General features: G+C 36.6%; 1 protein-coding gene across 1 annotated transcript in view; it reads right to left on the bottom strand.

Annotated features, from left to right (window-relative positions):
• LOC115628079 (catenin alpha) overlaps positions 1-14790 on the bottom strand; it is a 29065-nt gene extending 14275 nt beyond the window's left edge. The window contains exons 1-4 of the mRNA XM_030524053.1: positions 14558-14790; positions 2623-2999; positions 2238-2555; positions 1976-2179 (exon numbers count right to left, since the gene is read on the bottom strand). Coding sequence (XP_030379913.1) covers positions 1976-2179; positions 2238-2555; positions 2623-2999; positions 14558-14711 — 1053 coding nt within the window. The 5' untranslated portion in view covers positions 14712-14790. The remainder of the gene's footprint in view (positions 1-1975; positions 2180-2237; positions 2556-2622; positions 3000-14557) is intronic.
• Positions 14791-23679: the final 8889 nt, after the last annotated feature.

Genomic DNA, 23679 nt, shown 5'->3' with positions numbered 1-23679 from the left:
AAAACCAAGTATGCAACTTTCTTTGTATTCTTTCATTGATTTTAGAAACCAAGTTTTAAGTCAATCGGTTGAAAAATGAGGATTTTTCAAACAAATTTTGGAGTTTTCCCCCCATTGGAGCTCGAATTTTCCAAAATCCCTTCTTAGTGCTCATCTACACCATGATAGGATACTTGAGCCCAAATTTCAGCATCCTAGCTTTTACCGTTTGGGCTGTGGGCTGTTGACGCGGTTTCCTTTTGTGCCCCAAGAAAACCCCAATAATTCAAGCTCCAACAAAAAATTTAAAAAACCGAGTATGCAGTTTTTTTTGCATTCTTTAATTGATTTTAGAAACTAAGTTTTAAGTCGATCGGTTGAAAAATGCGGATTTTTCAAACAAACTTTGGAGCTCGTTTTCCCCCCTTTGGAGCTCGAATTTTCCAAAATCCCTTCTTAGTGCTCATCTACACCATGATAGGATACTTGAGCCCAAATTTCAGCATCCTAGCTTTTACCGTGTGGGCTGTGGGCTGTTGACGCGGTTTGCTTTTGTGCCCCAACATTTTTATAGCCTGTACCCAAAGGGTGAAAGGCTATACTAGTTTTGTGCGCATGTATGTAACACACAGAAGGAGGCGTGGCAGACCCCACAAAGTATATATATTCTTGATCAGGATGAGAAGACGAGTCGATATAGCCATGTCCGTCTGTCCGTCTGTCTGTATGAGCGCAAGGATCTCAGAACGAGTTTGTTTATTTTTTCTGATACACCTCCCCACTCCCCCGCAATTCGTATTTTTTCTTATAACTTCCGTAATTCTCGGAATTTAAAAATCAATTTTGGTAGGTACATCCAGTTAGTACTAATGTGTCCGTTTGTATGAAAAATCTACAGTTTTCATCTGATTAACTTTAAACTTAGTTTGTATACTCCAATTCCAATTCCAAGAAAAACTGTATACTTGGTTTTTTGATATTTTTTTTGGGGCCTAAAATATGGGAGTTTTCATGTAAAAACAAGATAGAACGCTACAGTCGAGCAAGCCCGACAGTAAAATAGCCTGTACTCTCCACAAAAAGGAAAAATTAAAAAAAAAAAAAATTAAAAAAAAATTAAATTATTAAAAAAAATGAATGAATTAATTAATTAAAATAATTAATTTAATTAAATTAGAATACATGTTTATGTTCAGTTTAAACAGCATACATTTACATCAGAATCGTGTCTTTGCGTGTTTATATGCGTGTATGTATGCAGCACAAAGTTAAACCAAAGCAACAACAACAACAGCTGCTGGCAGCGCTACGGGCAGAGTTTCAGGCAGTTATGGTTATTCTTGCTCTTGTACTTGCCTAGATCCTTGCGCTCATACAGACGGACGGACAGACGGACATGGCTATATCGACTCGGCTTGTCGCCCTGATCAAGTATATATATACTTTGTGGGGTCTGCCACGCCTCCTTCTTTATGTTACATACATTCGCGCAAAACTAGTATAGCCTTTTACCCTTTCGGTACAGGCTATAAAAATGGAAGTATGTATATTCCCTATAGACTCCGAAACCGGTAAATCGATTTTAATAAAATTTTGTGGCAATATTTAAAATAGGCCAATGGGTGTACCTGGGAAGTTTCGTGGCATTGTTTAAAGTGATCAACTGTCTTTTTCTTATTTGTGCTCATTTTCATTTGTTTGACAGTAACTTTTTACTCTTCTTGTCAGTGTTTCTTACGAATGAAATAAATAAAATTGTAAAATTAAATTTTAAAAAATGCCCCCACAAAAGATTACCGAAAAAAGAGCAGCTGAAAATGCCGAGCGCGAATCACATTTGCAAGATCTTCGCGAAAGGGCATCTACATCGAGAGCCATCAAAACGCTAGTACTGTATATATTTCTAAACTACATAAACCAAATTTTGCAGGCGTTACATTTAATTCTCGTATACCTAAATCATAGCAAATAATTCAATTATTGTTTATTAACTTACGTTTGACATGTATTCTGAAAGCAAATCCTGCAAAGCCTGTCGTACGGCATTACATTCAGCCACAATCCTTTCACGCCGTTCATCCCGTGTACAATCTGCATCTGCCATTAGTGCCGCAGCGCTAATAATACTTTCCAACCGCTCTTCCAATAACTGCCGAGAGCGCTTTTCACTATACGTCATTGGATCCATTACAATACCCTCCTATAAAAATAATGGCTGTTGTTTGAAAAGTATTGGAAATTTTAATTGCCCGACATACGTCAAAGTCGTCTAAAGCTGCAGCTAACTCGCCAGCGCCACTGTATATGTCAGTTGGCTGAGAAGATTTTCCCTGTGCGACGTCACTAATAGTGTTTACAGCGTCACAAACTTGTTTGAGAATAAAGTCTCTGTTTACTTTAGCTAAGTCTAATTCTGGATGACGCACGTACACCTTAGATGCAGTTAAGAGCATAGTTGAATGTTTTTTCAGCATAGCCCGAGCTGCAGCTAAATCATCGCGCAATTGAGGATCTTTAAGTTCTTGTTGACGCTTTGCTGCTTGTTTTATGAGTTCTCCAGCGTTACGACCAAATTGCTATAAAGAAGGAAGGACAACAGCACATTAGGGTTAAATATCATATTCCATAAAATGTTTAACTCACTCTCATATTACTCATAAGTTCATCTTGGCTCGAAGCATTTTTTAATTTATTTAAATCGTCTTCAACAATATGTAAGGACTTCAACAACAAATGAACGTCAACCATGTCAGCCAATATCAATAATCGTGTTACAGCAGATAGCAAGTTTCTTGCTGCCCGCACCATGTTACCGCGTTTTAATGAACTACATGGATCCTCAGAAAATTCCCTAGCCGCTACTCTCATAGCATCTCCAGTTTTACGTACTTCATCAACGGCGGCCAGCATTTCTTGGGTAATGTCCGGATTTTCATAGCCAATCTGCTCTCCCTTTTGAATAAAGTTTTCGGTTGCTTTTTCAACGGCAGCAACTAACGCACTTGCACGCTTTGATTTACCTACAATAAAAGAAAGCTACATATGACGATTTCATTTTCTAACTTTTAAAACAAAAATTCGTTAAGTTGGGTTGAAGCTTCATTTTAATTCCTCACATTTGAACGAGTTACCATAAGAACCTTTGAACTTGTTGGCAATTGCATTCATTTTGTGCTTACGTGTCATCAGACAGACGGATTAACGTGGCCTTATCGACTCGTCTGGTGATGTTTGTCAAGAGTACATATATAATTTGTGAGGTCTGCCTCCCTCTATCTGTAACATTTTTCACATTGCAAAAACCTAATATACTATTTGTACCTCTCAGGTATAGATACAAATTCTAAAAAGGTTTAAGCCCTGAAATAGAGCGAGTGTCTTAAAGAATTGTAGATTGAGATATTGCTGTTTTTTAAGTGAAACTTCTTACTGTTTTGTCTGCTGGATCGGCTTGGTTAACGGAAGTGACGTCAACCAGACGCACAAGCAAAAGATCCATAGTGAGCGAACTTACAAAAACAAAATACATGCAGTTGTCGCCACCAACCAAAGCAACAACAGCTGCGGGCAGCGCTTGGGCTTGTAAATTCGGTCTATCATAGTGGCATACGGACATATAATCACTAACTGGGGGTATTTGAAAAATTTAATTTCGAAATTCCAAGAATTACGGGAATTATGGAAGATCACTAATAGCGCGAGAGAGGGAAGAGGGAGGGAAATTCCAAAATACAAAGTTTCTGCGTATTCACATAAGGCATCTAGGACTAAAATTTGGTGTCCCTAGTTCTTATAGTCTCCGAGATATAGGCGATATGCGAGTGGAAAATCGGGAAAACCCCCATAGGGGGGAAGTGGGAAGTGCCTGTTACATTTTTCAGCTCGCGGAAACCTAATATACTCCAGTACATTTCATGTACAGAGTATAATTAATTCAAATTAAATGATTCCAATAAAACCATTAAACCACGTCTACACGTGGGCGACTTCTGAATTTGTTTCTTTTTAGTTTTTTCAATTTGGTAATTCTTCCTTTCCTACCTATCAGGATTAAACTTAGCATGCGGACACATAATCACTAACTCAGGAGGTACTTGTTAAATTTGATTGCAAAATTGCAACAATTACGGAAGTTATGGAATGGGAGAAGGAAAATATTGAAATACACTTTCACTTTTACTCACATCATCTGTGTGCATCAAATAAAAAAACGAGAGAGAACGCTACAGTCGAGCAAGCCCGACAGTAAAATAGCCTGTATTCTCCACAAAAAAAATTTAAAAAAAGGAAAAAATTAATCAATTAATCAAAATAAAACAAGTTAAAAAGCTAAAGTCGGGTGTCCCGACTTTGAAATACTCTGTAAATATGTTTACAATAATTATAGAAAATAAAAAAAATTAAGAAAATTAAAAAAAAAAATTTTTGTTCGATTTTACATTTCTCGGTATTCGAACTCACGTAAAGGGTTTATGTGTATGTATGCCTATGCGCATCTATTCGTGTCTGTGTAAACATGTGTGCAGTCAACCAAACAGCAACATCAACAACAGCCGCGGGCAGCGCGTATCAGAATAAGAAAAATTAAATTGACCTGCGTAGGACTTAGGGGAACCTCGATACCAAGTTTTGGTTTGGTTTTTTTAGCTCTTGTACTTCCAGAGATCCTTGCGCTCATGCAGATAGACGGACGGACGGACATGGCTACATATATCGGCTTGTCTTGTCATCCTGCTCAATAATAATATACTTTGTGGGGTCTGCCACGCCTCCTTGTGTGTGTTACATACATTCCCACAAAACTAGTACAGCCTTTTACCCTTTGGGTACAGGCTATAACAAACTTGGGGATAATTGTGTGTCGCCGATTGGGCATGTCTGTTTGTTTGCGAAAATGTGAATTGTCATAAACTGCAATTTAAATTCACAATACGGCGCAGAGCAACAAAATGTAGGTAACTTTTTGTAATATCTGAATTCAATTTTAAATGCTAGGTTTTGAAAATCATAGATCGCCACAACAGGACGCAAATTTCGTCCAATTTATGGAAGCACACCGACATTGCGCAAAATTCCTAATCTTATAAAAACTATTACAAATAAATGTAATTTTTAATAAGCAATATAATTGGATTTCTTTAGGGAGATCAGATGCGCTTCTCAAACATTTGCTTTGTATTTTTTCAAGAATGAATTGGCATGTCCGCAAATGCTTGCGGGCTAATATCAATGCGAAGTCAGTCAAATGTACTCGTCGACAGTCAGCTGTTGCTGGCAGCTGAATGCGTTACAGGATTTTTACAAAATTAGTCAGTCAAATGTGAGCGTCACCTGATGCTGATAGATGGCTTGGAGGGGAAGTTCGAAAAATTAATTGTGGCACCAACGGATTTTTTTTTTCAGCTTTCAAACACAACAGTTGCCGAAACCTCCGGAGATTTCTGTGGCACCCCTGATCGTCCTAGAACAGCTCGTGGTAAGCGAAATCGTATTAAACGAGACATGGACTCCATACAATATGGGGTTACGTTTCTAGATTTCGATAAATGCACAAATAATTTTTTTTTTTGCTTAAATTTAATTAAATGTTCAATTTTTATCATTAACTGATTAATCTTATTAAAAATAAATATATTTTTAAACGTAAAAAATACGAAATAAAACTGTATGCAAGGTGGCATACATCTACTTGTATTCTAATTATAAGGGTATATTAATATCTCTATATATATAAAACAGTTTGTCCTGACTGACTGACTGACTGACTGATTGGCAATCAACGCACAGCCCAAACGGTAAGAGCTAGGAAGCTGAAATTTGGACACAAGATCCCTCTTGTAGTGAAAGTGAGCACTAAGAAGGGGTTTCGGAAAATTCGAGCTCCAAAGGGGGGAAAACGAGCTCCAACGTTTGTATGAAAAATCTACAATTTTTATCCGATTAACTTCAAACTTAGTTTGTATATTCTCAAAAAGAATACAAAAAAAAACTGTATACTTGGATTTTCAATATTTTTCCTGCGGCCTGAATAATAATGATTTTCCGGTGGAAAATTCGGTAAACGAAAAGCTATGTGCAATCAACGCACAGCCCAAACGGTAAGAGCTAAGAGGCTGAAAATTGGACACATGTTGTCTTCAGTGGTGTAGGTGAGCACTAAGAAGCGGTTTTGGAAAATTCGAACGCCAAAGGGGGGAAAACGGGCTCCAACGTTTGTATGAAAAATCTACAATTTTCATCCAATTAACTTCAAACTTAGTTTGTATACTCTCAAAAAGAATACAAGAAAACCTGGTTTTTCACCATTTTTCCTGGGGCATGAAAAAAGGGGGGTTTTCCGTGGAAAAATTGAAACACAATCAACACCCCACAGCCCAAACGGTAAAAGCTAGGAAACTGAAATTTGGGCTCAAGTATCCTATCATGGTGTAGATGCGCACTAAGAAGGGAATTCGAGCTCCAAAGGGGGGAAAAGTAGCTCCAAAGTTTGTTTGAAAATTCTGCATTTTTGAATCGATCAACTTTAAATTTAGGTTTTATAATCTATAAAAGAATACAAACAAAACTGCATACTCGGTTTTTCAAAATTTGTTGGAGCTTGAATTATTGGGGTTTTAATATTTATTCATTTTTTCAAATGAAAAGTTTGTGTTATAAATTTTGTCAGATCGATTTCAAATTTGGGTAATATAATCTACGTAACTAAAATTACAACTTTGCATTTAACGATTTTTAAAATATGCATTTTACAAATGCAGGTAGAACAAACAATACAAAATATCAAACAGTTGGGGACAACTAAGTATACATACACACACACACACACATACATACATACAAGCAGCTGTTCGTGTAGTTGCGTGTAAACGGTTGAAGTAGCCGAAGCAAAATGTGAGACACTAATGTGTGAATGTTCATTTGTACACATGTATGTACATACATACATACATATGTATGTACAAAAGTACATTCGTCTTGCACTGACGGGGCAAGAAATGTTAATTAATTAAAACTTATTAACATTATAACATAAACATTTTTATGCTATTTTTTCTTTGTTTAGTACATTTGGCATAAGGAGTTTTTAGGACAACGGACTACAAGGGCGTACGCAGGTTGGGCAGGGGGGACATTTCTCCCCTTAGAAAGAATTTCGCATTATGAATTACGCCAGCACCATATGTATTACATACGTACATACGTCTGTATGTATAGCATGTACATATGTATGTATGTACATCAATAAGTATGTATGTACGTTCATACATTCCTATATACATATATAGGTTTGTATGTACAAGTATGCAGTGGGCTATCGAACACTGTTGTTTAATTGTAAAAAATAGTTTTCTATGGTTTCAAATCAAAATTTTTAAAACAACAACAACAACTTCAAGTTATTGGCTCGCAAATCTTCTTTCGTTTTGATCATTTACGCCTGTTCATTACATACGCAAAATGCCAAAAGTTTACAGTTACAGTACACATACAAATAAATTTGTATGTATGTATGTGTACAGTGTACAATCGAATACAGTATTATAATCAATAACTCTCAAACGATGTTTTTCGATGTATTTGTATTCGACATGTATTACGATATATCAACACAAGTATCGATATTTTCGATATATCGCATTTAATTTTATTATTGGGGTTTTAATATTTATTCACTTTTTCAAATGAATAGTTTGTGTTATAAATTTTGTCCGATCGATTTCAAATTTGGGTAATGTAATCAACATAACTATATCAACAAATTGGCATTCAACGATTAAAATATAGCAATATGTTTTTTACTTGCCATATATCAAATATCAAATAGTTGGGAACAGTTCGTGTCTATGTGTGCCCATGCATACATACATATGTACAAGCATATGTATCTATGCCTGTATATGTATGAAGCATGTAAATACAAAACAACAACAACAACTTCAAGTTGTTGGCTCGCTCATCTTCTTTCGTTTTGACCATTTAATGTTAATTGCAAAGGCAAAACGCCAAAAGTTTACAGTTACCGTCGCTAAGCAACGACTGCGTATGCGATAGTAAAGCAGAAACCGAATAACGGAGCTACGCATATTCTGCTTCGCATTGCGGGCAGATGTATGTATGTATATGATTTGTTCTTATCGATCTCAATAAATAATTAGATTTTATTATTTAAATATTCTGCTTATTGCATTCAAACTTCGATATTTTGATGGTATCGGTGGCTTCAACTATCGAAAGTTTTACTCTAGCAAATTGAGATGAGAATTGTCAGTGTTTTTTGATCGTGGCTCATCGCTGCACGGCATTGACACGAGTGCCGTGTTTCATATTCCGAGTTTGTGCGTGACCGTATTGACTCAAATGTGAATTTAAAATTAGGATATACCCTTATAATTATTCCCCTTTTTTGCACATAGTCTATCTTAAAACGTTGCGTTATCTCTATATATAAAACAGTTTGTCCTGACTAATTGGTGATCAACGCACAGCCCAAACGGTAAAAGATGAAATTTGGACTCAAGTATCCTTTCATAGTATCCATCATAGTGTAGGAGCACACTAAGAAAGGCTTTTGAAAATTCTAACTCCAAAGGGGGGAGGTTTAAAAAAATATTAGTTATAGTGGTCATGTTCGTTTAAAGAAATAGTTTGGCAAGAACAAAAATGTAACGGACTACTGAACAATTTTTTGTCAAGAACAGAAAATGTTCATTTAAATACCTTAAATGCCTTCCTACTGGTAACTTATAAGGTGAAAACATATGGGTAGGTTATGCACACACAAAATAAATACAATTGGAAACATTATATTGAGCCGGGTTAAGACGGGCAATACCTGCTAGTTATCTATATATATAAAACAGTTTGTCCTGACTGACTGACTGACTGATTGGTGATCAACGCACAGCCCACACGGTAAAAGCTAGCATGCTGAAATTTGGGCTCAAGTATCCTATCATGGTGTAGATGCGCACTAAGAAGGGATTTTGGAAAATTCGAGCTCCAAAGGGGGAAAAGTAGCTCCAAAGTTTGTTTGAAAAATCCGCATTTTTCAACTGATCGACTTAAAACTTAGTTTCTAAAATCAATTAAAGAATACAAACAAAACTTAGATTTTTGTGTTGGAGCTTGAATTATTGGGGTTTTAATATTTATTCACTATTTCAAATGAAAAGTTTGTGTTATAAATTTAGTCCGATCGATTTAAAATTTGGGTAATGTAATCTACGTAACTAAATCTACAACTTTGCATTAAAGGATTTTCAAAATATGCATTTTACAAAAGCAGGCAGAACAAACAATACAAAATATCAAACAGTTGGGGACAACTAAGTATACATACACACACACACACATACATACATAGAAGCAGCTGTTCGTGTAGTTGCGTGTAAACGGTTGAAGTAGCCGAAGCAAAATGTGAGACACTAATGTGTGAATGTTCATTTGTACACATGTATGTACATACATACATACATATGTATGTACAAAAGTACATTCGTCTTGCACTGACAGGGCAAGAAATGTTAATTAATTAAAAATTATTAACATTATAACATAAACATTTTTATGCTATTTTTTCTTTGTTTAGTACATTTGGCATAAGGAGTTTTTAGGACAACGGACTACAAGGGCGTACGCAGGTTGGGCAGGGGGGACATTTCTCCCCTTAGAAAGAATTTCGCATTATGAATTACGCCAGCACCATATGTATTACATACGTACATACGTCTGTATGTATAGCATGTACATATGTATGTAAGTACATCAATAAGTATGTATGTACGTTCATACATTCCTATATACATATATAGGTTTGTATGTACAAGTATGCAGTGGGCTATCGAACACTGTTGTTTAATTGTAAAAAATAGTTTTCTATGGTTTCAAATCAAAATTTTTAAAACAACAACAACAACTTCAAGTTATTGGCTCGCAAATCTTCTTTCGTTTTGATCATTTACGCCTGTTCATTACATACGCAAAATGCCAAAAGTTTACAGTTACAGTACGCATACAAATAAATTTGTATGTATGTATGTATGTGTACAGTGTACAATCGAATACAGTATTATAATCAATAACTCTCAAACGATGTTTTTCGATGTATTTGTATTCGACATGTATTACGATATATCAACACAAGTATCGATATTTTCGATATATCGCATTTAATTTTATTATTGGGGTTTTAATATTTATTCACTTTTTCAAATGAATAGTTTGTGTTATAAATTTTGTCCGATCGATTTCAAATTTGGGTAATGTAATCAACATAACTATATCAACAAATTGGCATTCAACGATTAAAATATAGCAATATGTTTTTTACTTGCCATATATCAAATATCAAATAGTTGGGAACAGTTCGTGTCTATGTGTGCCCATGCATACATACATATGTACAAGCATATGTATCTATGCCTGTATATGTATGAAGCATGTAAATACAAAACAACAACAACAACTTCAAGTTGTTGGCTCGCTCATCTTCTTTCGTTTTGACCATTTAATGTTAATTGCAAAGGCAAAACGCCAAAAGTTTACAGTTACCGTCGCTAAGCAACGACTGCGTATGCGATAGTAAAGCAGAAACCGAATAACGGAGCTACGCATATTCTGCTTCGCATTGCGGGCAGATGTATGTATGTATATGATTTGTTCTTATCGATCTCAATAAATAATTAGATTTTATTATTTAAATATTCTGCTTATTGCATTCAAACTTCGATATTTTGATGGTATCGGTGGCTTCAACTATCGAAAGTTTTACTCTAGCAAATTGAGATGAGAATTGTCAGTGTTTTTTGATCGTGGCTCATCGCTGCACGGCATTGACACGAGTGCCGTGTTTCATATTCCGAGTTTGTGCGTGACCGTATTGACTCAAATGTGAATTTAAAATTAGGATATACCCTTATAATTATTCCCCTTTTTTGCACATAGTCTATCTTAAAACGTTGCGTTATCTCTATATATAAAACAGTTTGTCCTGACTAATTGGTGATCAACGCACAGCCCAAACGGTAAAAGATGAAATTTGGACTCAAGTATCCTTTCATAGTATCCATCATAGTGTAGGAGCACACTAAGAAAGGCTTTTGAAAATTCTAACTCCAAAGGGGGGAGGTTTAAAAAAATATTAGTTATAGTGGTCATGTTCGTTTAAAGAAATAGTTTGGCAAGAACAAATAAATACCTTAAATGCCTTCCTACTGGTAACTTATAAGGTGAAAACATATGGGTAGGTTATGCACACACAAAATAAATACAATTGGAAACATTATATTGAGCCGGGTTAAGACGGGCAATACCTGCTAGTTATCTATATATATAAAACAGTTTGTCCTGACTGACTGACTGACTGATTGGTGATCAACGCACAGCCCACACGGTAAAAGCTAGCATGCTGAAATTTGGGCTCAAGTATCCTATCATGGTGAAGGGATTTTGGAAAATTCGAGCTCCAAAGGGGGAAAAGTAGCTCCAAAGTTTGTTTGAAAAATCCGCATTTTTCAACTGATCGACTTAAAACTTAGTTTCTAAAATCAATTAAAGAATACAAACAAAACTGCATACTTAGATTTTCGAAATTTGTGTTGGAGCTTGAATTATTGGGGTTTTAATATTTATTCACTATTTCAAATGAAAAGTTTGTGTTATAAATTTAGTCCGATCGATTTAAAATTTGGGTAATGTAATCTACGTAACTAAATCTACAACTTTGCATTAAAGGATTTTCAAAATATGCATTTTACAAAAGCAGGCAGAACAAACAATACAAAATATCAAACAGTTGGGGACAACTAAGTATACATACACACACACACATACAAACAGCTGTTCGTGTAGTTGCGTGCAAACGATTGAAATAGCCAAAGCAAAATGTGAGACACTAATGTGTGAATGTATCTACATATGTATGTATGTACATTCGTCTTGCACTGACACAGCAAGAAATGTTAATTAATTGAAAATTATATAACATTTTTAAAAGTAATTTTTTCTTTGTTTAGTGCATTTGGCATTAGGGTTTTCATTAATAACTTTATGCAGCAACACCAAATATCAAATAGTTGGGGACATCACATACACATACTCGCACACACAACAAGCAACAGGGGGGAAATCAAAAAAATAAAACTAACTCGTATAGAATACACACATAAGGCATCTTTGTGCAAAATTTGGTGTCTCTATCTCTTATAGTATCTGAGATCCAGGTGTTCATACGGACGGACAGGGCTAGATCGACTCGTCTTGTCACGCAGATCAAGAATATATATACTTTGTGGGGTCTGCCACGCCTCCTTCTGCCTGTTACATTTTTCAGCTCCCGCAAACCTAATATAGTTCTGTACATTTCATGTACAGAGTATAAAAATCGAAAATTAAACCATACGATCGCAAAATAAAAAACAAGTAGAGAAGCTAAAAAAAATTTCGATCGATTTTACCTCTCTCGGTATTCGAACTCAAGTAAAGGGTGTATAATTACACATTTACATAGCAATTGTAAATATGTGAGTGTATACAGTGAAAACTCCCTTAACGGACACCCGTCTTAGGCGGACACTTTTTCTAGAACATTAGTTGTGGTGTACTTTTTAGAGCAAGTTCACTTATTTTGTGCGGACACTCTCTTGACCGGACGCGGACACTATTTTTCGAGAAATTCGAACTAAAGCCTCTCTTGGCTGGACGCGAACCTCGTGTTAACGGGCGCTGACCTGCATAAACACATCAAATTTGAAAGAACACCTCTCTTGGCCGGACGCGTACCTTTTGGTAATGGACGTTTCAAATGCATGCAAAATAGTTTCATATTTTTCATATTGTTTTTATTTCTTTCTACGAATACCCATGTGATCTACTACAAGATTTTTATAAAATATAATAACTTTCGCTATTTGTGCACATATTATTGTTATTATTTAATTATTTCACAGTTCGGCTCAGTTTAGCAAGATATATAATAATAATAGTAGAACTTGAACAAATATTGCAAATTAAATTAAATATGTTGTTATTTAGCTCAGGAATGGTTGCAATAGGAAAAGATTTTAATTTTATAATTTTCAAGAGTAGTGAATATCGGTTTATTTCTAATATGGCTGAAGCCAAGCTCTGCACTTCTGAATGGCGCGCATTTACTCAACAATTGGGTTTTAAGGAAAACTTACAACTAACTTACAAGGTTAAAAATATAGTTGTGGGTTTATGTATATAAACGTAGAACTATTAAATGAATTTGGATCTTCATTATACCCTGTACCCAAAGGGTACAAGGGTATATTAGTTTTGTGCGAGTGCACATGGAACACACTGAAGGAGGCTTGGTAGACCCCACAAAGTATATATATTCTTGATCAGCATGACAAGCCGAGTCGATATAGCCATGTCCGTCTGTCTGTCCGTCTGTCTGTCTGTATGAACGCAAGGATCTCCGAAAGTATAAGAACTAGAATAACCAAACTTGGTATACAGATTCTCCTGAGACCAAAAAAAGGACGAGTTTGTTCATTTTTTCTGATCCACCCCCCCACTCCCCCCCCTATTAACGATTTTCTATAACTCCCGTAATTCTTGGAATTTTGAACTAATTTGGTAGTCACATTAGGTTAGTTATTATATAACCGTATACCAAGTCTCATTATGATAGAATGATCGGAAAGAAAGTTATAGCCATATAACCAGGCCCAATGCACACATACATACATATGTACAAGTACACAAACACGCATAAGGCACGATTCTGATGTAAATGTAAATGTATGTATGCATGCATGGAATATTTTATATTTAATTTAGTTAAATTAATTTAGTTAATTAATTAAATTAAATTAATTAATTAATTAAATTACTTTTTTGTGGGGTGGTACAGGGTATTTAAGAGTTGAACCTGCTCGACTTTAGCATTCCTTTCTTGTTTTTATAATTGATTGTTATAAGTAACGTATTTTTTATGTAGAATAAAGTAAATTTTTTTAATCGCCCAAATGGAGAAACAATTAAAATATGCAAAAAATGTCTATGTATCCTCTTAGCCGGACACTCCCCTTGGCCAGACAAAAGTTGATCGACGATGAGTGTCCGGCCAAGAGAGGTTTCACTGTACTGAATCTAAAAAATAAAACAAACTCGTATAGCGTACACACACACAAGGCATCTTTGGTGTCTCTAGCTCTTATAGTCGCTGAGATCCATGTGTTACATACATTCGCAATAAACTAGTACATATGTATATCCTTTTACCCTTTGGATACAGGGTATAATTACTGTTACTTAAAGAAAATATTGTTGTTTTTTCATACTGATAAAATCTAAGAAATCCATTCGCAAATCTACCTGCAGATATTTTCTCTTAGAGAAAAAAGTTAAAATTTGATATGTAGTGTACATCATTGTATGTATGTAAATGTTTAGTATACAAAAATTATGTACATATGTACATACATACATACACACATATGTCTGTACAATATTTTAATTAACTTTTAAAGTTCTTAGCACAAATGTAGAAGAATATATTTTGATATATATTTAATATTGAGATGTTTCGATTTTAAGTTTCATTTACCTTTTTTCTTTTTACTTGGACCCTTTGTATTCACAAGTGTTGTAACTTGTAAAACCAAAGGCTCTAAGGTTTTCTCAACTGACATGGTACGTATTTCAAGGTTTTTGGGATCCCACTTTAATGCAATTTGTCCGAAATCAGATAGTGTACCCATTTTATTCGTTCTTTCACTATTTCAGTATAATATTTAAAAGCAAGCACGGAATTTACAATTGAAAATCCTCCAATACGTGTAACTAATACTTTCAAGTGGCGACGCCTTCTTACTAGCACGGTCAGTGTGACCAAATTTCGAACTCCAAAAAATGCCATTTTGCTAAGCGAATTATACTGAAATTAATATTGCCATAATACTTTTTTTTAACAAATTAAATCTAGTATGTAATATTAAACTTAATAGTAAATTAAGGAGTGCTAGATACTCGGGCCTTCGACTCGATGTTAATTTATTTATTTATTTTTATTTACAGGGTTAAATTCTAATTTTATAAAGTTGTTTATTTTTTGTATGTTGTCAAGTGATGGGGATTCTACGAGGGAAGATGGAGGCTGGGGGTCCGAAAAGGCGAACCCTTATGCTCTCCAATTGACGGCATGCGTCTAGTAGATGCTGATAACTACATTTTTGCCCGCAGCAGGGACAGGGGGGAGGGGGGCGGCTGCTTATTCCAGTGAGTATTAAATTCAAAGACGAATAAATACACTGCAGGAGCGTTTTGTGAAGTGTGCAGGTAATAATATTTTGGTACAAGTGGGTTTTATTGTGGAGTATCTGTGTGAAAACAAAGCCCATTTTTCAATTAGATTTTCTTTTATAAGTTGAGTGATGAAGTTTTTAATATCTTTGAAATTGAATGGGAGGAACAGGAATGTAGGAATGCAGCTTTGTCAGCGTTCCCATTGTCATTGGTGACTTGGAACCCATCGAAAGTTGTAGAAGCAGCTGTTTTCGAACCATTTATGTTCAACCAGCGTTTGGAATCTAGGTTATGTTTTTCGCATAGAAAGCGGGTATTCGGACCTGGAGGTAGTACTTTTGGTTTCAGTACTGAGCTTAGGGTTGATGTTTGGCTGCGAGTTGATCCAGAAAGGTAATTTGGTAACTGGGCAGAGGTAAGCCCAATTTTGTACAATAACCAGAACACCGCCGGAGGGTGGAGAGAACCTTGAACGTTCTTTTTTGTTTGAAAGTTGCCAAACGGTTGTTTGCCAACAGTCGAACAGTTGTTGTGAATAGCCTCGAGATGAGATCCATTGTTTTCTTTTAATACACTGTCTGTATGTATTTTTATGCACATTGGTGTATTTTGAACATAAAATGTAACGAGTAAAAAAGCTAAAGTCGGGTGTCCCGACTTTGAAATACTCTGTACATAGGCTTAGAATAATTATAGAAATTAAAAAAAGTAAGGGAATTAAAACAAAAATTTTGATCGATTTTCCTCTTTTGGTATTCGTACTCACGTAAAAGGTGTATAATTGCACATATACAAAGCAATTGCGTCTATGTGAGTGTATGTATGTTTATGCTCGTATATTCGTGCTTGTGTTAGCATGTTCGCAGTCAACCAAAGCACCAGCATCAACTACAGCCGCGGGCAGCGCTTGGGCAGCGCTTGAGCAGCAAATATATTTATGGCTATAACTTCTTGTTAAATCGGTCTATCATGATGAAACGGACACATAATTACTAACTGGGGGTATTTGCAAAATTGTAGTTCGAAATTCTAAGAATTGCGGGAGTTAGAGTAAATCGCGATTTGTGGGGGAGAGGGGGGAGGGAGGGAAATTCCAAAATGGTGTCCGTAGGTCTTATAGTCTCCGAGATATAGGCGATTATACGAATGGAAAATCGGGAAAACCCCCATAGGGGGAAGTGGGGGGAAAATCGAAAAAATAAAACAAATTTTCACAGCGTACACACATAACGCATCTTTGTGCAAACTTTGGTGTCTCTACCTCTTATAGTCTCTGAGATCCAGGTGTTCATACGGACAGACAGACAGACAGGGCTAGATCGACTCGTCACGTCATGCTGATCAAGAATATATTTTTTATGGCTAGTGTTGCACCTGAAAAGGCTCCCCACAATTCTAAGTCCTGTAAAATGTTTAAAAATTTCTGTCTGACCAATTTTACGTTTTTAATTTTCGTGTATATAATAGCGTCATCTGCATAAATTGATACCTTTGTATCTATTAAATATGTTCATTTGTTTGAATGCTTTCATAAAAAGAAAGGGGGAAAGCCTTGCGTGATGCCGTTAAGTAGTTTGTGAGTGGCTGAGGAGACATTATTGAGGTGCGATTGGTCATAAAGGCCTTAATAAGATTATAAAGCTTAGGACCAATACTCCAGAGCTCAAGCCGACTGAGCACTGCGTGTAGCCCCACGCGATCGAATGCCTTCTCGAAATCAGTCGCCAAAATGGAGACATGATTTGTGGTCGAAATGGCATTTGACACGAAATGCTGGATCCGCAGTAAGGCGTCCATCGTGCTGTGTTCCCGTTTAAATGCTACTTTGTTGTGTAGGTTTTTTCGATTGTTTTACTGATACATGAGAGTAATATCGTGTGTAGGTTTGTTTGGGTTGACTATAAGGACAACGATTGCTGAGCTCCAGGTGTATGGATATGTTCTAGCATGAGGTTGTATATTACTAGAAGCCTGTCTTTTAGGTTCGGCGGGATGTGTTTGAGCATTGGATACGATATCCAATCTGCAGCTGGGCTTTTGCCTTTTGCATTTTTTAGATTTGCATCAAATTCACTGAGTTTGAATTTTGAGTTAGGGTGGTATGAAGTTGAGTTATAAAGGTGTTTTTGTTGTATATAAACATCTGGAAAGTTAACATCTGCTGAGTATTTTGGCCATGTTTGGCCAAAGTCTTCAGCAATCTGGCGGCGGCAGGAAATAAGGCCGCAAGAGGATTTTATGAATTTGATAGGAGCCGGCGTCCCGGATAAGCGCTTAATGTCATTCCAGACTTTTTGTGGGGAGGAAAGTGGGGAGATTCTATATGTGAAGTTTTCAAGACAGGTACGTATAGCTGAAAGAACCGCGTTTTTAAACATAGCATTTATTTTTTTCTATTGGATCAGAATAGACATATGTATTTTGTATAAGTGGAAGGTTTGCTTCTTGTCCCTGAGCTTCTGGAGACTGTTGTTCCACCAGGGAACTTTGGCTTTATGAGGTATGTGCTTTGTTTGTGGGATGCTACAGTTGGCTGCAGCTCTAATGCATTTAGTGAGTTTGGCTACTAGATGGTTTAGGCAATCAGAAGCCCCGATGTACGGATTATTATTGCATTTTTGCTTAAAGAGTTCCCAGTTTGCTAGGTCAGCCTTTTACTTTGGTAGTGGGAAGTGATCACTTCCGTGTAGGTTTTTAGGTATTAACACTCGCATATATGGGCGAGTAAGGGCGATATGAGGGAGTTGTCAACATGGGTAAAAGTGTTGTGTGTAGAAAGGTGAGTGGGAGAACCATCGTTTAGGACGATTAGGTTTTTGACGAAGATAGCCCTTTTGCTAGGGATGTTCCGTTTAATGAGGATACCGACACCTTGCTTCGATGATGTGTTTTGGGGGTGGTTATGAAATTAGGTAGTATATGCCTTGGGGCAAATGAAATTTTGGAAATTATGATGTAAGTGATTTTCTTGCAAACATAAAATATCCGGAGAGTGATCTTGTATAAGAAGTGAAGCTCATTATAATTATTCATAATTAATCATTAATTAATTATCCCATTGATGTTCCATTGTAGGATTTTAAAATACATGAATAGGCTGGAGAGCCAACCGGCTTTGGAGAGAGATTTAGGTCTTCATTAGCCGATGTTTTGATATTTGTTGTTGAGAGAGCCGTGGAAGGCGGTGAAGCATTTTTTGCAGCGATAGCAGCGAACAATGTTGGCAAATTTACTGTATTATTTTATTGTTGTTGTTTTAATAGTAGTCTGGCTTCTCTCATACTACATTTATTTGTGGTTTCGATTCTTAGTAATTCTCTTTGCTGCTGATATTTAGGGCACGATGAAGAGGAGGCGGGATTACAGTTTGAGCAACTAGTGCGTGAGCAGGGTTCGGAGCCGAGGGGGGAAGATAGCAGGTAACGCACATGGCGGTGTTTTTGCAGTATTTTGCGGTGTGGCCTAGTACCTGCCAATTTTTGCACCTCAAAAAGTTTAGGAAGTATTCTCGGACGGTAGTATTCGTAGCGGTGCGCCAGGCTACGTCCAATCATGGGGAGGATACCCTCCCCATCTCTATATATATAAAACAGTTTGTCCTGACTGACTGATTGGTGATCAACGCACAGCCCAAACGGTAAAGGCTAGGAAGCTGAAATTTGGACTCAAGTATCCTTTCATAGTCTAGGTCCCCACTAAGAAGGGATTTTGGAAAACTGGAGCTCCAAAGGGGGGAAAAGAGGCTCCAACGTTTGTATGAAAAATCTACAGTTTTCATCTGATTAACTTTAAACTTAGTTTGTATACTCCAATTCCAAGAAAAACTGTATACTTGGTTTTTTGATATTTTTTTTGGGGCCTAAAATATGGGAGTTTTCCTGTAAACAAAATGTTGGGGCACAAAAGCAAACCGCGTCAACAGCCCACAGCCTACACGGTAAAAGCTAGGATGCTGAAATTTGGGCTCAAGTATCCCATCATGGTGTAGATGAGCACTAAGAAGGGATTTTGGAAAATTCGAGCTCCAAAGGGGGGAAAACGAGATCCAAAGTTTGTTTGAAAAATCCGCATTTTTTAGCCGATCGACATAAAATTTGGTTTCTGAAATCAATAAAAAAATACAAACAAAACTGCATACTTAGATTTTCGAAATTTGTGTTGGAGCTTGAATTATTGGGGTTTTAATATTTATTCACTATTTCAAATGAAAAGTTTGTGTTATAAATTTAGTCCGATCGATTTAAAATTTGGATAATGTAATCTACGTAACTAAATCTACAACTTTGCATTCAAGGATTTTCAAAATATGCATTTTACAAAAGCAGGCAGAACAAACAATACAAAATATCAAACAGTTGGGGACAACTAAGTATACATACACACACACACACATGCAAACAGCTGTTCGTGTAGTTGCGTGCAAACGATTGAAATAGCCAAAGCAACATGTGAGACACTAATGTGTGAATGTCCATACATACATACATATGTGCACATCTATGTATGTACATATGTATCTACATGTGTATGTTTGTACATTCGTCTTGCACTGGCAGAGCAAGAAATGTTAAATAATTGAAAATTATATAACATTTTTTAAAGTAATTTTTTCTTTAGTTTAGTGCATTTGGCATTAGTGTTTTCATTAATAACTTTATGCAGCAACAACAAATATCAAATAGTTGGGGACATCACATACACACACTCACACACAACAAGCAACAGTTCGTGTCTATGTGTGCGGTTCTCTACGTACGGTTGAAAAAGTAAAGAGAAACATACATATGTATGCCTGTGTATGAATATAGCATGTATGTACATTCGTATTAATGTATACATTGGGCAATCGAACACAGTTGTTTGATTGTAAAAAAAATAATGCTCTAAAAACAACAACAACTGCAAGTCATTGGCTCGCTCTTCTTCTTTCGTTTTGACCATTTAATGTTAATTGCAAAGGCAAAACGCCAAAAGTTTACAGTTACCGTCGCTAGACAACGACTGCGTAAGCGATAGTAAAGCAGAAACCGAATAACGGAGCTACGCATATTCTGCTTCGTATTGCGGGCAGATGTATGTATGTATATGATTTGTTCTTATTGATCTCAATAAATAATTCGATTTTATTATTTAAATATTCAGCTTATTCCATTCAAACTTCGATATTTTGATGCTATCGGTGGCTTCAACTATCGAAAGTCTTACTCTAGCAAATTGAGATGAGAATTGTCAGTGCTTTTTGATCGTGGCTCATCGCTGCACGGCATTGACACGTGTGCCGTGTTTCATATTCCGAGTTTGTGCGTGACCGTATTGACTCAATATGGCACGAAAAGACTCAAATGTGAATTTAAAATTAGGATATACCCTTATAATTATTCCCCTTTTTTTGCACATAGTCTATCGTAAAACGTTGCGGTTTCTCTATATATAAAACAGTTTGTCCCACAGCCCAAACGGTAAAAAAAGAACAAAAATGTAACGGACTACTGAACAATTTTTTGTCAAGAACAGAAAATGTTCATTTAAATATCTTAAATGCCTTCCTACTGGTAACTTAAAGGGTGAAAGCATATGGGAAGGTTATGCACACACAAAATAAATACAATTGGAAACATTATATTGAGCCGGGTTAAGACGGGCAATACCTGCTAGTTACCTATATACATAGGTAAATGATTATCAAAATCACGCCAGTGTGCTTTGGGATGCCATCAATTTGCTTGGTGAATTTTAAAACGGAGTGTATGCTTTGTTGTTTTAATTCGGCGACGATTTAAGTTTTGGGAATGTTGATAAGATATGGAGCGTATATGGTTCCTTCGACAAAATTTAGTAAGTCGTGCAGATTGCTCTCGATGTCGCAAATTCCAGGGAGTAATGAGTCAGTATTTCAGTGTTTTCCGACGAGATTACAATTGACAGTATAATTACGACGTCCGTACACGATGAGAGTTAGTCGGTGATTGTGTCATAATAATAATTATTTATATATTCTCCGTTAATACTCGTTACTTTGTTCGCCACAAAGTGGTGACATGACGCGTGTGATATTTTTCAGTGGAAAGTACTATATTTAACTGAAAAGAAAGGATTTTTTAAAACCAGAAAACACACATTTTTATTATTGTTACTATATTAAAATATGGAATAAAGTGCAATTGTTATGAATAAATTTGCATTTGTTTTATATATTTAGTACAGCGCGTAATAAACTCGCTGAAAAAAAAACTAGTGCATTCTCTAGTAAGTGGTATATGAAGTGGTGACAATTGACACCTGCCATTGACATCGTGTGTGTTGCGACGCGAATGAGTATATGGCATGTCATCAACGCGACGCAAATAGACATTCAATAAAAAAGTTTGGCAACACATAATATACATATAAGTACACATAAACCTATACACCCATATTGCTTTAGCAAAGATAATGTTGGCACCATTGTCTGCACGCGCACCCGAATTACAGGTGCATTTACATTGGCCAGCCAACATAAGCAATAATAATAAGCAATACACATACTATTCTCCTACTCCGGCATAAGACCAACAATCAGATATAAACTGAGCTGACACCAGCATACTTATATGCTTGCACATCATTGTTGTGAAACCGCCAACACATAGAAACGGTAAATGTAAATAGTCATAAGCTAGTTTTAAGCATGGCTATATAAGCCATGAATTGGTAAAATAAAGTCAGTATGCAAGTTATCAACGAGTTATCACTCACCATCCGGTTCAGGATTCTGGTGCAGCTCGCTTATGTTCGAAACTAAACCAAACGTCCTGCGTCGTTTCCCTCAAGTGCAACTAGGACAACCGGTGTTACTGAGGCAGCAGGTCCACAAGTGACTTCAATTAAACGGACCACAAGTGTGCACCCAAACATCAAACCGGGCCACGAGGATCCCGCCTTGGTCACTACTAGGACCACAAGCGTTAAACTCGTCAGGACCACGATCGTCCTGCCGAGTCGCACTATCGAACGTGTGCGAAAAAAGAGTGCATAAAAACGAACTGAAGCAAAGCATGAAGTTAGAACTATTGGTGTTAAAGCCATAAATCTAATCTCTGCCCAAGCGCTGCTGTTGTTGTTGCTGCCTTGATTTATTTCTGTACTGCATACAAACATACTTGTACATATATACAAGTACACAAACACGCATACAGGGGTGCCACAGAAATCTCTTCCGCCCAAGTTTCGCTTCAAACCAGGGTTCGTAATATTCGAGCAAAACTCATTCGGTCACAGGAGAAATTCTGCCGCTGGTCGCAGTGGGTCGCTGCCGATTGAAGCAGAGTGGCGTCTGAGCCGTCTGGCAGAAGCCATGGGTTGTGCGTTTCGGCCGTGGTTCGCCGTGGGTCACTGTCGACATCAGCAGATCATTGCACGATCCGGGGTGCAGACCTTATACAAGGTGCGTTCCAAAGTAAACAGGCCTTTTTGAATCTAGCGCCCCCTGGTGGCGCTATCTATATGTCGACTGGTGCGTTAGAATCTGCTATATTTATCGATTGTCCAGTGAGAATTTCATGACATTTCATCTATTGAAAGTGAAGTTATTGCGTTTTAAGTGTCAGTATGTTTGTGTTATCGGTGCGAAAATGAGCTTCGAACAAAGAGCCAACATTAAATTTTGTTTTGAAATTGGTAAAGCTTTTACCGAAAGGTTTCAATTGATGGAACAAGTTTATGGAGATGATTGCCTATCGCGTAGCAGAGTGCACGAGTGGTTTCAACGTTTTTGGTCGTGAGGACATAAATGACGATCAACGTGTGGGCCAATCAAAATTCGTGATCACCGAAAATTCCATCGAAACTGTGCGTGAAATCATCAAAAATCAGCCGAAATCATTATTGAAATTGATGGAAATGGAATTGAACATCTCCAAAACATCGATTTATCGCATTTTGACCGAACATTTGGGCTTACGAAAGGTGTGTGCACGGTTTGTTCCGCACAAATTGACTGACGACCAAAAATTGCTCAGAATCGATCGAGACTTGTGACCGATTATTTGACCATTTTAACCATTAACCACCGCCGTATTCACCTGATATGGCACCGTGGGACTTCTACCTTTTCGGAAAAATGCATTTGCCCATGAAAGGAAAGCGTTATGCAGACGTAGAGGCCATTCAAAAGGCTTGCACCGGCATACTGGCGGCCATACCGGCCAACGAGCTAAAACACTCGTTCGACATGCTTTTGGATCGTGCAAAAAGCTGTATTGAAGCAGAAGGTTACTATTTTGAATAAAATAAATTGATTTCGCCGAAATAACCATTTGTTCTGTTTTTTTTTTAAAGTCCTGTTTACTTTGGAAGACACCTTGTAGTTTTTCTGAACAGTCTGCATCAAAAATATTTTGCATATCGTATGTAAATTATATTAAATTAGCAAATCAAAACCCTAGC

This window comes from Scaptodrosophila lebanonensis, unplaced genomic scaffold (assembly GCF_003285725.1).
Source record: "Scaptodrosophila lebanonensis strain 11010-0011.00,11010-0021.00 unplaced genomic scaffold, SlebRS2 tig00000101-arrow-pilon, whole genome shotgun sequence".
Lineage (NCBI taxonomy): Eukaryota > Metazoa > Arthropoda > Insecta > Diptera > Drosophilidae > Scaptodrosophila > Scaptodrosophila lebanonensis.
This window is presented reverse-complemented; position numbering and strand designations above follow the sequence as displayed.